The 16,644-nt window shown below is 39.1% G+C and overlaps 1 protein-coding gene across 2 annotated transcripts in view; it reads left to right on the top strand.

Moving 5' to 3' along the window:
- DOCK4 (dedicator of cytokinesis 4) overlaps positions 1-16,644 on the top strand; it is a gene marked incomplete at both ends in the record, with an annotated part of 364,189 nt that overhangs the window by 258,385 nt on the left and 89,160 nt on the right. For both annotated transcript variants that reach the window (XM_084230776.1, XM_084230775.1), the window contains 2 exons: positions 1,128-1,298; positions 5,570-5,762. In XM_084230776.1, coding sequence (XP_084086902.1) covers positions 1,128-1,298; positions 5,570-5,762 — 364 coding nt within the window. The remainder of the gene's footprint in view (positions 1-1,127; positions 1,299-5,569; positions 5,763-16,644) is intronic.

The raw sequence follows: 16,644 nt of genomic DNA, 5'->3' as shown, positions 1-16,644 counted from the left end.
GGAAATTTGCCAGACTCACTCATTGGAACCTGTTCGGGATACAATCTGCTTCTGTGGGCTCTAGGGTACTTGAAGTTTAGGACTAAGACGAAGGAGGTTTTCTGAGAGAGGGGTCAGCAGTTACTGGGTCTTGACTCAGCCACCCTGACAGAGGCCATCTGAGAACCATTTTCTTAAATTTTATAGCAGAGTATGGTGGCTTAGCAGGGGTCACACTGAGGAAACCTGAGGTTTTGCTGGGTATTATGGTTTAACACTGCTCATGTCTCTGGGCCCTATGTGCTTAGTGCAATATGGAGATGTAAATTCCTTATTTGCAAGCATGTTCTAAAAAAATCTAGTTCTTAATGGAATTGTCTAGTAGCTGCCCATGTAATTTTCTGATTCCTGTGTTGAATTGCACCCTAGGTGATTTCAGTAGATAAAAGCAGACAACTGTATGTTTTAAAGCACAAGCTATTTGTTAATTATAAATTTAGCATTTTGGTCTGATTAAAGGTAAACTAAGTGGCAAGAATACCTACCTATAAAGCAATAGCATTCTGAAAATCAGAGAATTATCTCCTTGTTGACTAAAGTTAAAAACCATCTGAAGATCTCAAACACTTTGTTTATAACTCTCAAGAATTACATAAAAATTTATATTACTATAAATTTTCTCTCATTAAGTATCAGAGAAAGATGACTCTTCCCCTGCTAATAAATACAGTTCAGAAATCTCATGGGGCCTTAGTGTTTCAATCATAATTTTAAAATGTACTATTGTATCATGGTTTGTTTTTTTTTTTAAAAGATTTATTTATTTATTTATACAAGTGCTGGGTACAGTCAGAAGCGTGGGAGGGTGAGAGAATTCACCAGAGCCAGAGCGGGGAACAGAACAGGCAGACTGATGAAATACATTGCTGAGGGGAGCAGCGAGTGTGGCAGGAGAGGTCTGTCACGCAAAGTGGGACCCTCTCTGGCGGCTGGGGATCAAACTGGTGCTGCAGAGGCTGCGGGCAGCTTTGCAGCCCAGCGCTCAACCGCTGCGTCACCAGGGGAGGCCCTGTATCACGGTTTTTATCCTTGTTAAATAAGTACTCTTGGTCTCCTTTGAAACTGACTTTATAATTGTTTGTTTTAAGGCACAAGAATATATTTTTAAGTATATAGTTCAATCTCGGAGGCTCTTCTCCCTTGCCACTGGTGGACAAAATGAAGAGGAGTTTCGCTGTTGCATCCAGGAGCTGTTAATGTCGGTGCGTTTCTTTCTTTCTCAAGAGAGCAAAGGATCTGGAGCACTGTCTCAATCACAGGTAATTTTTCTTCATCTGTGCTGAATAGAAGAAAAATAAGTCTCGTTTATTTATTTTTCTGTATCAGCTTGATTTTTTTTTTCCACGAGAAATTCATAGTTCCAGTTCAGAAGTGTAGCTTAGCTGCCTAGACTTAAAAAGTCCCCCAGCTTCTAGTGCTAGCAGAGCCTGGGCTGCTTTCCTCAGGCCACCCTCACTCTGAGGGAGAGTCTTTTGGTTCCTTAGCCTGCACTCCAGTAGGTGTTCACCTACTGATCATTAGATGCTCTGTCACTGCCAGCCTTAGGGAAGGAATTAGGCTAGAGCCAATGTATTGAAGTTGTTTTCCCCACGCTTTGCACTGCACTTTAATCTGTCAATTTGAGAGTCATTGTATTGGACTCAACTAAACTGTGTGTTATTTTGTGTTATTTAACTTGATTCTAATCTTCCCAGGACTGATCTTATATAACCAATGCTGAGCAACTGCTGCCAAATACTATTACCGGGAGTAGTTCCACATGTTTTCCGTTAAGAACAGGAAACTCGTCCACTTTTCAAATAGCATGGCCTTGAACATGGTCTGAGAGTTTATTCTGAATATCTTTCTCTACACTGTCTTAATCCTTTTTGTACAGTTTTAATTCTAATAACTTGGTTGAAAGTCAGTCAGATGGGGAAGCAGCTTTTTGCTGTCGTTCCCTGGAGATTAGAGGCTTATTAAGAATTGGACATAAAATGGGAGCTAGGAAGAAAAAGTAGGTTCCAAAATGATTGTTATAATTCAGTGCCATTTGCAAGTTGAAAGGCATAATACATAGTGGTAAAACACCAGAAATGTAGCAGTCTTCCGATAATAGTGCCATACTTTTCTGATTCTTTGGAAGCTGTTCTTGTTACTCTCTTCTTGCAGAAGTGAACTGATCTTCCATCTGGGCCAGGATACACTTCAGGCCTTTTAATGTTATTTTGACCTCTGTCTTCAGTGTTGCAATAGCTGCACTTTAGGAATTTGCCAGAGTCCTCAATGTCAGATTGCCTATAGCCAAACCCTGCTCTCAGCAGTTGATATTTGAAAAGGATAATCCAACAAGTTAGTTTGTATTCCTTTAGATCAAATTTCTCAGAAGTTTGATATTTCTACAAAAGCTATTGAAAATTTAAGTTTTCATTTTGAGATTTTTTTTTCTTTTTAATTGTTGTCAGTTACAGGAATAAAACGGATTGAGTTCACATCAGAAAAATATTTTCTTACCCTTAGGAGTAACCTCAAGTTGTGATTTTTCACTGATATGCCTTCACAGAGATTTAAGAGAATTTTTCCATCTTTAAATTCTGAGAAATATTCTTTTACCTTAGTTTTGTTTCCACTAAACCTAGCAGTCCTCTGAGATGCCTGGGGCTGCTCAGGTACAGGTATAGAGCCTCTCTCCTTTCATCTGTTTACTGTAGTGGCTTCCTCTGCTCTTGATATCTAAGTTCTATTTAATCAAGTTAGTGAAACAACTTTAGCACCTTCCAAGAATCATATTTAATCTGTCTTTTTCTGCTCCTAGCTTCTCATTAGGAGGTAATATATAAAAGGTATACAGAAAGTTTCTATCTTCATAAACTCTGTTGAAGTCATTCTCTATTATTTTGTGTAGTATCCCTTGTAGATTTTGGTGTGAAAATTGTATTTTAGTTTGACGCTAAGAAAAAATTCATATAAAATGACCAGGTGCTTGGTTGTCTGCATAAGCAGGAAGGCTTTGTGTCTCTATTTATAGAGACAAGGAGAATGCTATGCACTTCTACCCATTTCAGGTTCTTTTTTGACCCTATACCTTCATAGCTCTCTCTTCCAAGAAGAAAGGTGCCACTAATCTGATTGAGTGTTACTTGTCAATTTGTATATAACAAAGGAAGATAATACTTAATAACTTAAAATAATACCCATTTATTAACTCATAGTTCTGTAGGTCGGAGGCTTGGTTAGAATTTTTCTTCTGGTCTGCTGTAGCCAAAATCAAAGTATTGGGTTTGATGGCTTATGTCATGGCTCTGGGGAAGCATTTACCTTCAAGATCTTTTAAACTTTTAGCATAAATTCAGTTCCCTTGTGTTTGTATGGGTGAGATTCCCATTTCCTTGTGGCTATCATTTTGGGGTAGGGGAAAAGAAGGGAGCCCTCAGTTTCCAGAGGCCACCTCATTCCTAAGTGACCTCTCTATCATCAAAGCCAGCAACAGTATGTCCTTCTCATCTCCAAATCTCTCTGGTTTTGCCTGTCACAAGCCAGAGAAAAACTCCTATTTTAAGGGCTAATGTGATTAGGTCACACACATCTGGATGATTTTAAGATCAACTCACTAGTAGATGATATCTGTAAGGTCCTTTTTGCCAAGTAATATAACCTAACCATGGGACAAAGGTATTGGAGATCATCTCAAACTCTGCTATCTCCAGAACCAAGATATCCATTGGTCCAAGTTTTACTAGTAGGCTTCCTAAAAGCGAGAAACCCAGTTAACTTGCTCTATTTTCCATATGGAATGCATCTCAGGGCACATCCTGTCTCCTGGAGGCAGAACATCCATGCTAGCAACCTTTCATGTTGGATCAGGGGACACCCTCCACATATCTGGCCATCCTGGTCCTAGGAGAGGCTTATTTAGTCATCCTGGCCTCACGCCAGGTCGCAATGACTCTGTCTTTGAGGGCCCTGTCCTGGGCAGGACTGCTGGATGACTGAGCGCTGTGGTGTGGCTCCTGGTTTCACATTCGATAGATTGATCCCACCATAGGAACCTAAGACAAGAAAAGGAATGACAGGAATTGATGCCCAAGACTCTAGCTCAAATTTCTAATGATTATCTTTGTCTCTTTATCCAGTCTATCAGGAAGGCCACAACACAATTGTACTTTCATTTTATCATTGGTTCAGATGTCTGGTTACAATTCTCTGCCCTCATGAGAAAGTGTTAATTCCTTTATCCTTTTTAAATCTGGATGTGGCACTGCAGGCACATTCAAATGCTTTTTTGAAGGAAAGAGGTATAAATAAAAAATTAATAAATAAATGAAAGAATTCCTGAAGAAAACTTAGTTGACTTTTCAGTAATCAGAAAGCTGGGTTCACTTTATTTTATTTTTTTAAACTTCACTATATGACTCAGCCTTTTGCAGAGTGAAATGAAGGTTACATAAATACAGTCTTTAATAATACATACTAAGTTATTCATTTTAAACTCATTCAAATGAATCTAAGTTTTAAGAATCAAGGAGAACATGGCTGTTAGCCATAGCACCTTAAGCTTTTTGATGGCTCTGGTAGCAAAAGCAGATCTTCCCTCTTTGAGATGTTTTTGCTGCTGCTCTGTAAGTAAATACCCAAACCCACAAATTTGAATTGGATTCTGTATTTGAATCAACAGCAGCACATATTGACTCAGTCTGCTTTCTGCTGGTGTCAGACCTCACTGGCTCTGAGCATATTTCAAGTATGTGCCTCCTGGTAGAACTCAGGCTGGTGGACCTTTCTTTCCCCTGTCCTTCTTTTGTGGAATTTTAAAAGAATGAATTTGTTTCACCTCTTACTCTTGCTGTTAGCTTCATTTTTTTCCCTTATAAGATGATTATCAGGTTTCTTTATTTATGTGAAGAATATTGTGCTTAGTACATAGTTTTGAGTTTACACTAAATCTTGAAGCAACCGAAGGGATTGTTCCAATGATCTTTTCATTTTACAAATGTTGAAGCTGAAACTAAGGGGGGTAAAATGACTTATTCAAGGGTCATAGAGTGATTAGAAGCAAAGCTAGGCTATATATTATCTAGATCTTCCAATGCCCTGTTATGCTTTTTTTCTTTCCTCATAAACTGAGTGCCTTAGGGAATTAATGTGTTTGGTTTCTTAAAGGTAAGTGAGATTTAAATAAGCACTTAAGAAAACGCCTCAAAAAGAAATGTAATCTAAATCACTACTTTCTAGTTCTGGTTTGGGCATTCTTTTCATTTGATCATGCTGTAATTTGCTGAGTCTGTGTTATTTTTGCCAATTGTCTTGCTACTGTTAGTGATTATCTAGAATTTCCCAATTTTGATTATGTTGCACTTTACACATGTCAAAAAATTATCCTGTTTTGCTGCACTTTCTAAAGAAAATTTGCTCTATGAGCTGTAGGTGCCAGAAATATCTTGCATGCATATTCTTACCATTCAAAAATATTTTTCAGTCTCAAATTCATTGACATTTTACAATTAATTTCTCATGACCTATCTGGGCTTGATATAAATTTCTTCTTTTTAAGGCCGTGTTTCTGAGCTCCTTCCCAGCTGTGTACTCAGAGCTGTTGAAGCTCTTTGATGTCCGAGAAGTGGCCAACTTAGTCCAGGACACGCTGGGCAGTCTGCCAACCATTGTGCACGTGGACGATTCCCTGCAGGCTGTGAAGCTGCAGTGCATTGGCAAAACTGTGGAAAGCCAGCTTTACACCAACCCAGGTAGGGTGGGGAGGTTCTTGGGTGAAACTGTCTCTAGAAAGCCAGTACTTATATCCTGTAAATTATAGGTCAGCAGAAGCAACTAAAAAATAGAAACAGAAAACCTTTTGAAAAGCATTGTATATTTGGGTGGTAGAATGTATTTATTAAGTAGCCCCAAATACAAAAATATGGCTATTAAAATTTGATTTCTAGAAAGAATGAAAACCCTGATGATTAAATTATTCATTCTAATCACAAGTAGCTGTGGTGTAAGATGTGCTTTTTTTCTTCTTATAATTGTGTTTTTTTAATGTTCCTTGTTGATTATTGATGCTCAGTTCCTTGTTGATTATTGATGCTCAGTAGGTGGTAGAGAAATCAGGACTAAAGAGATAGAAAGAGAATCTGCCAGGGTCTAGGAGAAAAGATATCGGGTCTTTGTGAGATATAATATAATCATTTATTGAGTTGGGGTGGAAGAATTCAAGGGATCCAGGGAAAACGGACCCTGGAGGGTGTATGCCAGTGGCCTGGAGGAGAGATCTGGAGCCAAATTTGAGAGATTGGTGAGCACAACACTGAGGTTAGGGAGAAAGAAGAGGTGAAGGGGAAACTTACTTCTTGTGTTATGCAGAATGCTATCTGCAGAGGGTAATGGTAAAAAAGCATAAACCAGGCATCCCTGTTGGCGCAAGGGGTTAAGCACCACACTATGAAGCAATCTGCAGCATCTGCGGCACGAGTTCAATCCCCTAGCTGGCCAAGGAGCAGCCCACATGGCACAGCAGACCTCTCCTGTCTTGCCCGTTGCTCCTCTCAGCAGTGTATTTCATTTAGTCTGTCTGTTCTGTTCCCCACTCTGTCTCTGGTGAATCCTCTCACCCTCCCCCCCCGCATCTCTGGCCTGTACCCCAGCTCTTGTATGCATAAATAAGTAAATCTTTGCTGCACCTCCCCCTGCAGTTACCTTTAGGGCTAATGGCTTTCGCCATGGTCCCTAGGTCTGGCTGGGCAAGGAACCAGTGCCCAGGGGGAGAACAGCAAAACTCCCTGAAGCAGGGGGAGAACAGCAAACTCCCTGAAGACATAGATAAGACAGATACCTATCAAAAGATAACGACCACCAGGAGCCACCACAATAATGCTGACCAAAAGGAGCTTTATCTCGTCTCCTCAAACCTGCAAACTTTATCCCTTCACTCTCTTTCTAAAACTTCTTCCTTCTCTTCTATAAAGGTCATTGATTGCTAAATTAAAGAAACATGTGAAATCTAGTAACAAGAAAGAGTCAAATGAAACACCACCAAACCTTGTGTAACAACAAAATTGTTAGTTCAATAATTGCTATGTTATATGTTAAAATTCCTTAGCTTTGATCCTTAATGAAAAAATGTTATTACATAAAAAAATAAGTCCACCTGTTATAATTAATAATGATTAAGGAATTTAGTGGTTAGCTAGGAGAAAATGTAATTATATAAAACAAAAGACAAAATTAATAGCCTAACTACTTAGGAATGCGTCTGGGTCCAGATGTAAATCACTGCCCTGTCAATAATAAGCAAAACCTATAAGCAAGTTGATTTCATTCACTGATGTTCACCATTCCTATGCTCTTAGAAAGCATTTATATACTGATTGCCAACTCAACGAAAATTACACTCAGATTTTCACTCTCTTGAAGTGTGTCTGTTTGTCATTTCTTTCGCCGCCACCCTGCACGCTTCTCTCAACCCTGAGACGGCCTCATCGTCTACTGCTGTGCTGGTCAGCGGCAAATCTTTAAAAAAAAAACAAAAAACATAAACTTGTGGAGAAGTAAAAGCATCTCTCAATCAGCCAAACACTTATAAGCGCACAAAGATACTAAAATGCAGAAAGACTTTTATCAAGGCTTCAGGGGGCTGAGGCTTGGTTTGATGATTAAGACTCACCATTGAAAACAGACTGTCAAGGGTGGAGTTTCCTTCCATGGGAAAAACAGCAAGTGTCAATGAGAGTGTTCCAAGGTTCAAACTACCCTCTATTCTAATCACATGTGACCCCACGATACTGTTAGGGAAACCTGGAAAGTATGTCTCATAGCTCCAAAATTCGAAGTCAGAAACTATGGACTTACGTGATAGAAGGGGCAGATCTGTGTTGTCCACTTGAAAGATGAAATGTTAGCATGGAAGGAAGTTGTGCAATACAAGAGACAGTATCCATAGGTGTTGTCAGAGAACAGGATAGGATGTCTCAGTCTGTGGTTAAGAGGAGAATGTGATCCCCTTAAGGGCCGTGGTACATCTCACAAGAATAAGTAGATTCTGTCTAACTGTAGTGGTACACAGGGAGATCATATAAAATGGTGTTGCTCACAACATTAAGGGTGGGGGTGCAAAGCACTATAGTAAAAGAAGTTCAAGTAATAGTCCACTGACAAGGGTTAAAGCTAATACTTTTGACCTCTGCTTAGAAAAAAAAGTGCACACACTTTCTGTAAGAAAGTAATGATGTTTTTTTTAAAGTGTTTGAAATTCGGTTATTTCAGTTTTGTGATAGTTTCTGAGAAGTAATTATAACCAATTGACATAATGGATAAAATTTATCCAGGAAGTATGAAGTATATCACCACAATATAATGAAACAAAACTCAAGTTTTAGATAGTTTTCATGTATTCATTTTGTATTGCTGCTGTAAGTTACTACAAACGTAGTGACTAAAAGTCATACATGCTTTGTATTTTACATTTTTGTAAGGCAGAAGTTCAAAATGCTCTAAAATCATGGTGTTGGCAGAACTGAATTCTTTTGTGGATTATGTAGGAGAGAATATTGTTTTCTTGCCTATTGTCTTTTAAAGGCCACCTGAATTCCTTGCTTATGGCCCCTTCCTCCATCTTTAAAGCTGGCAGCATGGCCTTTTCAGATCTCTCTGATAGTGAATCTCTTGCCTCTTCACTTACAAGAACCCCCTGTGTTTATATCACATCTACCAGATAATCCAGGAGAATTCCTCTGTCTCAAGATTCTTAATTTAGTCCTAAATATGAAGTCAATTTTACCACAACATAGTCACAACTTCTGGAATTTAAGATGTGACTGTATTTGGGGACCTGTTACTCTACGTATCACAAACACAGGGTAAAACAGTCTCAAAAGTGATAATGGCTTAGCTTCATTTGGGAAGGTAAAAAGCCCTTAGAAATTTATGAATTTTGTTTCTTTATTGAAAGTAAAGAAATGAAACACAGACTTGCTACAGTTATGTGAGCTCACACATTTGGCCAGACGGAAGTTACAAATGACATTTTCCTGATTAATATTATAAAACTGAAGCAGGCAAGATGAAATATGGAGAATGACATTACAAAGCATCCACTGGATATGTATTCAGCCGAAGATAAAGTACTAATTTCTTGACCGACCTTAATGACAGTTCTATTTCTCAGAACAGTATGATGAAGCCAGCTGCACTCTGAGCTTAATTCTGATCAGCAAAGAACTGGTTAGTGATAATAGAGATGAGAAAAGTCTAAGAAAGTGACCTCATTTTCTGGGGGATTCATATTAGTCAGAGAAAGGAATATAGAGTACAATTTGGCCCACATTTTAAGAATTGAATTTCAAAACATTTTAGAGAAAAAAATCTTAGATGTTACAAGCCTCCTAGAAGAGAAAGGTCCAATCCTTTCTTTTCTTTTCTCTTCTTTTTTGATGCTAGGATCTTGTATAAATTAGGTTTTTCTAGAGAAACAGACCCAATAAGGTGTATGTATGTATGTATATTGTTTATTTTTTTTAATATTTATTTTTTATTTATACAAGAGCTGGGGTACAGGCCAGAAGTGCAGGAGGGTGAGAGGATTCACCAGAGACAGAGTGGGAAGCAGAACAGGCAGACTGACCGAAAGCACTGCTCAGGGGAGCAGTGGGAGCAACTGGAGAGGTCTCCCACGCCATGTGGGAATCTCCCTGGCCTGCCAGGAATCAAACCCTCGCTGCAGAGGCTGCTGACAGTTTCCCAGCGCTGTGCTCAACCCGCTGCACCACCGGCGAGGCCCTATATTGTTTATTATACATATGAAATATTTATTATAAGGAATTGGTTCATGGGATTATGTGAACTAAGAAGTCCTCAGATCTGCAGTCAGTAAGTCAGAGAACCAGGAGAGCCAGTGGTGAGGTTCTGATTCTGAAGGCCTGAAAGTTCCAGACCAAGTTTGAATGTGGGAGAAAACTGACTTCCCAACTCAAACACAGAGAGAGCAAATTCTCCCTTACATCATTTTTTATTCCCTTTAGGAGTCCACTGCATCTGCATTGCTCAGTTTGCCACTGAGATGTTACTCTCATCCAGAAAGGCTCTCACAGACACACCTAAGAAATGTTTATCCAAATATCTGTCACCCCATGACAGTCAAGTTGACAATTAAAAACCATTACAAATTCCAAGGAGAGGAGGCATGTGAAGGAGGCAGCATGGTTATGAACACTGCTGGTTAAGCTGAGATTAGAAATAATACAGAGAGGACAGAGAAAGGGACATAGACAAAGGTTAGCAACAGAATGAAAAAAAGTCAGAGGGAGACCAGCCAGGTTGAGTTGAAGGTCACTCTGGCACCATAATATCTGGACAGAGTGGGCACAAGGAGTTTTCCCTCAGCCAGGCAGGTGGATCATCCCTTTAGTCCCACATGTCAGGTCAGACTCCAGGTTATCTGGACAGATCTGAAGGAAATAGCTAAGATTTTGGTATTCAAGTAGATTGTCATGTCTAAATCATCTGAAGTCTAGATAGACATATTTAATCTATAAAAATGGAGCAACTCCTTTCTCCCTCTTTCCCATAGTTCTTTTCTTCCCATTCCTCAAGGTCAGGAAAGGGCCTCCATGATTGTAGAAGACCACTTTGGCAGTGACTAAAAGTTATAGAGTTGAAATATAAAGGAGGCAGGTGGGTGGTGGGGGCAGGTGAGAGCAGAGAGGAGTAGTATAGGGCTGCATAACCAGAGACAGGCAGAGCCTCTGGAAAGCTGCATGATAACTACTTTGCATCCTCAAGACCCAACTTAAATTTTGCTTTCCTACCTTATTCTCAGCTTGTCATACAATTGGCGTAAGCAAACATTATAGCGGAAAGGGTATACCTGCCTTCTTTTCATTGCTTACATGTATGTTACCCACAATTACACACACCTCCAGTGGGAGGGGGGTACAAGACCAGGATGTGTGTCATGTTCCCAGCACCACCAGCAGTTGCCCTGGTTTGTGTCCCTGCAAGCTGTTGGGACTGGCTGCATTGTCCACGTAGCTCAGGGCGAGCACCAGCACATGGAGGCATTGTAACCTGGACTGTGGTCATGTGTGTTGCACTTGCTTCCCATTTCAGCAGTGTTAAGGTATGAAGACAGAAATGTCAGGCTTCATTTCAGTTGCCTCTCATATGGCAGAACTGGTGTGGTTCATTAATCCATGAATTGATTCAACAAATTATTATTGTGGGCCTACCCATTCCAGGTTTTATGTTAGAAGTGTTATAGTAAATTAAACGGGGAGTCCCTGCCCTCAGAAGGCTGACAGTATGGCTTGAGAGATGTTAATTAAGTAACTGATAAAGAACAATAGCATGTGTGCTGGGGGTAATTTATGAGGTATAAGGTACTGTGCAACAGGGAGACTTGATGAATATTGGGGTTCAGTCCACCCATTTAACCTCAGATAGTAGTCCATGTGCCACTCAGCCCTCAAATTATTGTTTTTACACCAGATATCTTCTGTGAGGTCCAAACCTGTGTAACCATCAGTTCTCTCAGCATCTCTCTGGGATGTCTCACGGGCCCTTAATCTCAGTCTATCTGAAATGGAAATCCCAACTATTTTCTCTGTATATCGGCTCCTCCCCATTTCAGCATATGATAACACCATTCACCTAGGAACCTCAGAAACCTCTTCTCCCTTTTGTCTTTTCATCTACAACCATCATCCTGGCCTCCACAGCATCTCTCATATCTGGCCACGCCACCTGCCACATCTCCAAACACTGCCACCTGCTTTTCATATCTCTATTCTCGTCTCCATCTATTTCAGCCAAGTTCCCATTCAGTTACTCTCTCTGGATGATACAACTCTCAGTGCCTTTACTCATCCCCAGTTGTTCTGTTCTGTTCTGAGGAAACATGCCAGATATTCCAGGCTCGTGATCTGGTCCCACCCACCTGCCTGTCCCACATCATTACCTCACTCCGCTTGGGACCCACTGTCTTCTGCTCTTCTCTGAATCTCCCCATTTTCCCTTCAGGACTCAGTTTAACTCAATTTTATCTCAAACTTACTTAACAGTCCTTGGTAGTAGTAGATGCTTGAAATGCTTGAATGAATGCTCTGTACTGTACCATATGCAGGGGATTAGGGTAATGTAGCAATAGCTGTTGAATAAATGATGTAATAATTAAAAAATAATTTTGTTAGAAAAGCAAATTTTGAGCTATGGAGGAGCATGAATATGACCACAGAGCAATGGAGTGTGTGTGTGTGTGTGTGTGTGCGTGCACGCATGTGTGTGGTGAGGGGGGACAGACCGGGAACAGAGCAGTTAACAAAGGTAAGAAGTGCATGCAGAATCCATCAAGCTACAGGAAGGAACCCCTGTGGCAGTCCACAGGGTGGGATAATTCCAGTGGGTGAGATCTGAGATCTGTCAGCTACACTCAGGGTCATCCTAGGCTGCCACTGTTATTTTCCTTTGTGATCCTTCATGGTTTCTGCATGAGAATGTAGCCTCTGAATCATCTCCAGTCCTTTCACTCAGGTTATCTATCCTCCACTGTTTGAAAGACTTGTTGAATGGTTTTGCTACTTTTACGACACTGAAACTTTACTTCAGGTGCTTAATTCAGGGAGGTCTAAACCAGCTCTGATTTCAGATTTTCTGCCATGCTGGTGCTTCTGTGCAACCCATGGCTCAGTGCAGAGCCACGCAGCAGTGTGAGCCCTGCCCATGTAGTTCACAATCCCCCTCCTAAGGCTGCCAAGAGGGTGTCCCACTACCTCCCAGCCCAAGCTGGGGCTCAGTTGATGTAGAGTGACAAGCATCCTTGCAGCCCACCACAGGACACACACACCTGCCCCCTGTGGACAGATGCTGACTGCCAGGATTCTTGTCTAAGGATGCTTCTCCTTCCTAGCCCCACGCCTACTGGAAATTACTAGCAGGAACTGGCTTTGTCCACTCAGGTGTGTACAGGCAAAACAAAAAGTAAATGAGTCACTCCCTTATACACCCAACAAGACACAGAATACAGTAAACCTTGTCAGAGATATGAAATATGAGTTTGTTGACCCTTTCAAGGACAGAACCTGCACAATAGATTCTGTGGGTAAATAAATGTATGGAAAGTTGGTGTTTGCTCAACTGTGGGTTTTCTGTTTCTTTGAACTTACTTAATGAGTCCAGGTGTTTTCTTTTAAAGGTAAGAATTAGCATTTTAACCAGTCAGCTTGTTTGGCAATCACCCACCAATTCTATCATTTGCATTGGCTGACATTGTTGATAATGAAGAAAAGGCAAATCTGCAGACTAGATAATCATATAATTCTTTTTCTACCTACTGCACCAATTTTATTTTTACCTTTTTTGCATTATTTTTTAAGTTGTTTGTTTACAAATTGAATTTTTTGAAAGTCAAATACATATCCAATAAACTATCTTCTTAATAATTAAACATCACTAGGTAGTGACTCCAGTCATCTAAGCTTTTAGTTTCTATTTCTTGGTTCTTTTTGTCAATTGATTTAAAATAATCACATAAGTACTCTGTCCAGGTTTACTATTTAAAGGAAACCTGCAAGGAATTATTTCAAAAGTTTAGGTTTTAATATTCTGTGTTCTTTGTCTTAAAGTTAAGAATGACTATGCCTATGTGGTTTGTTTTGATGTAAACCTAAGACCAGCCCTTCTTGTGTTGTTGGTAAATCTCTGGCAGGCATTAAAGGAAATACAAGACTCCAAACCTCACTCCTAAAAAAAAGTAAATAAATAAAAGACAATAAGAGAAGTAAGACAAACACTGATAAAGCCCCTTTCCTAGTTGTGAATTACTTATGACTTTTTAATTAGGATGCAGAATCATGTATTCTTTTACCATGAATAAGCTTTATAACACTTCATGGAATCCAGTACAGTGTTAATTGAATTGGTGAAATTGCCTTTTTTTTTTTAAGATTCATCTATTTATGCATACAAGAGCTGGGGTACAGGCCAGAGGTATGGGGGGTGAGAGCATTCACCAGAGACAGAGTGGGGAGCAGAACTGTCAGATTGACTGAAATACACTGCTGAGGGGAGCAGTGGGCGAGACAGGAGAGGTCTGCTGCTCCATGTGGGTTGTTCCCTGGCCGGCCGGGGATCGAACTTGTGCTGCAGAGGCTTCGGATTGCTCCATAGTGCTGTGCCCAACCCCCTGCGCCACCAAGGAGGCCTTGACAATTTTTTTTTATCTTAAGGAGAAGCATAGCATTTAATCTTTCACTATTAAGTATCATGGTAGCTAAAGGAAAGTATTTCATTAATTAATGCCCTTTATCAATTTGAGGAAATTACCTTTTTAGCTCTTTGAAAAATTTTAGCAGTGAATGGATAGATTGACTTTCAAATGTTAAACCAACTTTGCATTCCCAGGATGAACCCTATTTTGTATATTATATATAATATTATATATGTATATACTGTATTTGCTAAATTTTCTAGTGTTTTTGCATCTATGTTCATAAGGGATATTAGGCTACAGTTGTCTTATAATGTCCTTCACTAATTTTAACATATGAAATGCTAGCCTCAAAAAATGAGTTAGTTGAATAACCTGTATATTCTGTTTTCTAGGAGAATTTGTATAGCCTTGATATGATTTCTTTCTAAAGTCTTTATAAAATCCATAGAAGCCACTTGGGCCTGGAATTTTCCTTGTGGGTTCTTAACTAAAAGTTCAATTTCTTTAATATCTATAGAGCTACTAATACTACTTTTTTCTTGAGTCAAGTGGCATTGTAATTTTTCAAACTATAAGACATGAATTTTTATTAACCAAGAATAATTCATCTAATTGTCACACAGGTGACTTTCTTTTATAAAACTAAGCAAAGCAGGTAAAGGGACTAGTGCATTTAAAAGTGGGCATGCCCAGAAATAATATGTCTGTTGTGGGCATATAATAGACAATAATTTTGTGCCCTTGACAACTTGTTAAAAAATAAACATTTACTGTTACTTTTTAAAGATTGAAATTTATAATGAATAGGTCCGTTTTTCACTTATCACCTTACCATTTCAAATCTATGTAAGACTTACAGCTGATGTGAGTGGTCAACTACATGCGCAGATTCACTTACTTGCTAAAATTTATTTGTAACTCCAAAAGCTGTACTTGTGGCACTTTCATCATCATTTTTAGATATACACAGAGTAGTGCAAAATTTGAGATGCAGAATTTACGCCTTCCCAGTCAAGGTTAACGAGGCCTTGCTCTGTCTCCATTTCCATTTTCATATAAGATGCAGGCAGTAGGGGGCAGTATAGTGCAAGGAGCTCTGGTCTGGAGCCAGTTAATAGGGTTAGAATCCCAGCTTAGACTTGTTAGTGGGATGACTTCAGGCAAGTCACTTAATACTTCTGAACTTTATATCCTTGTTTATAGAATAAAGAAAATAAAATCTTCCTGGATGAGTTGTTTTCAGGATTTAAGAGTATATGATCTATGTCAGATATGTACATGTGTATCCATATAGTTTCCTAGAAGAGTTAATATTCTCAGTTCAATTGTTTCCAGCATCTGTACAGAACTTAACTTCCATGAATAGCAAGAATTGACTATATTTATCTTTCTACCCCGGCGAAAGTATACTACTATGATTTTCACTTGTTAAATAACCCTTGTTTTTATTTATTTTTGAATATCAGTATTTTTATTTGCAAAAAAACATGATCCAGCAATAAGTTGTTCTGTCTTCTGGTTAAAAAGTTACACATGAAGTACACATGGACTAGAAATTTTAAAAGAATTGTAATACAATTAAATTTGAATAGTTTAGGCATACTGAACAAAATTTGCTGAGAGACTAGCATTAAAAACTGGAGCCACTTTTTAGGCACAAATCCTCTTGTTTGGTAAAATTCTCTAAATATTTTAGATCTTGACCTTGGTGGAATAAATCAGACTTTCTTCTAATATTCAGGGAGCTGGGATCACCCTTGTGAAATCTGACGTTTTGGCCTGTTGGCTTCACCAAGTGAGATCCTATGTCATAGGATTGCTTTCCCCTCTATGAACAACCCTTGTTTTTAGAGTAAATATTATCTGATCATGAAGTAATACTTGTTTCATATACTGATGGAATTCATTTCCTAAAATTTTAAAAGGGGTTTTGTATCTATGGTCAGTGAAAGAATTTTAAAAAGGTATAACCTCATAAGTTTAGGAGATTGGGAGAGATGACAACACAGAAGAGACATAAATGGATTTTACAAGGATACATGGCAATGAACAGCAGACAAGAGAAGGTTGAAATAGGTAGGCATGTGGAATTGGTAGGCATGTAGAGCCATGGAACTATAGCTATAGCTGTAATCACATATAACTATAAATACTTCATACTATAGAATTGCAGACAACTTAGGGTGGCTTCAGAAAAAATCAAGAATTTAAATTACTAGGTCTCTCTGAAGACTAAGGGTGCTAGAAATATGAAAATTGGTTAAAATTCTGTAGAAGGAATAGTTAGCACCCTACCCCACCTGGCCCCAATCTCTCTTTCATTTCAGAAACAAAAAAAAAGAGGAAAGTTTACTCTTTCTGGGAGGTGAGTAAGATGTGTCTTTGATTCAGGAGAATCAGAAACTGCTAAATTGGGGGATCCAACTCTA

The sequence above is a fragment of the Talpa europaea genome, assembly GCF_964194135.1.
Source record: "Talpa europaea genome assembly, chromosome: 3".
Lineage (NCBI taxonomy): Eukaryota > Metazoa > Chordata > Mammalia > Eulipotyphla > Talpidae > Talpa > Talpa europaea.
This window is presented reverse-complemented; position numbering and strand designations above follow the sequence as displayed.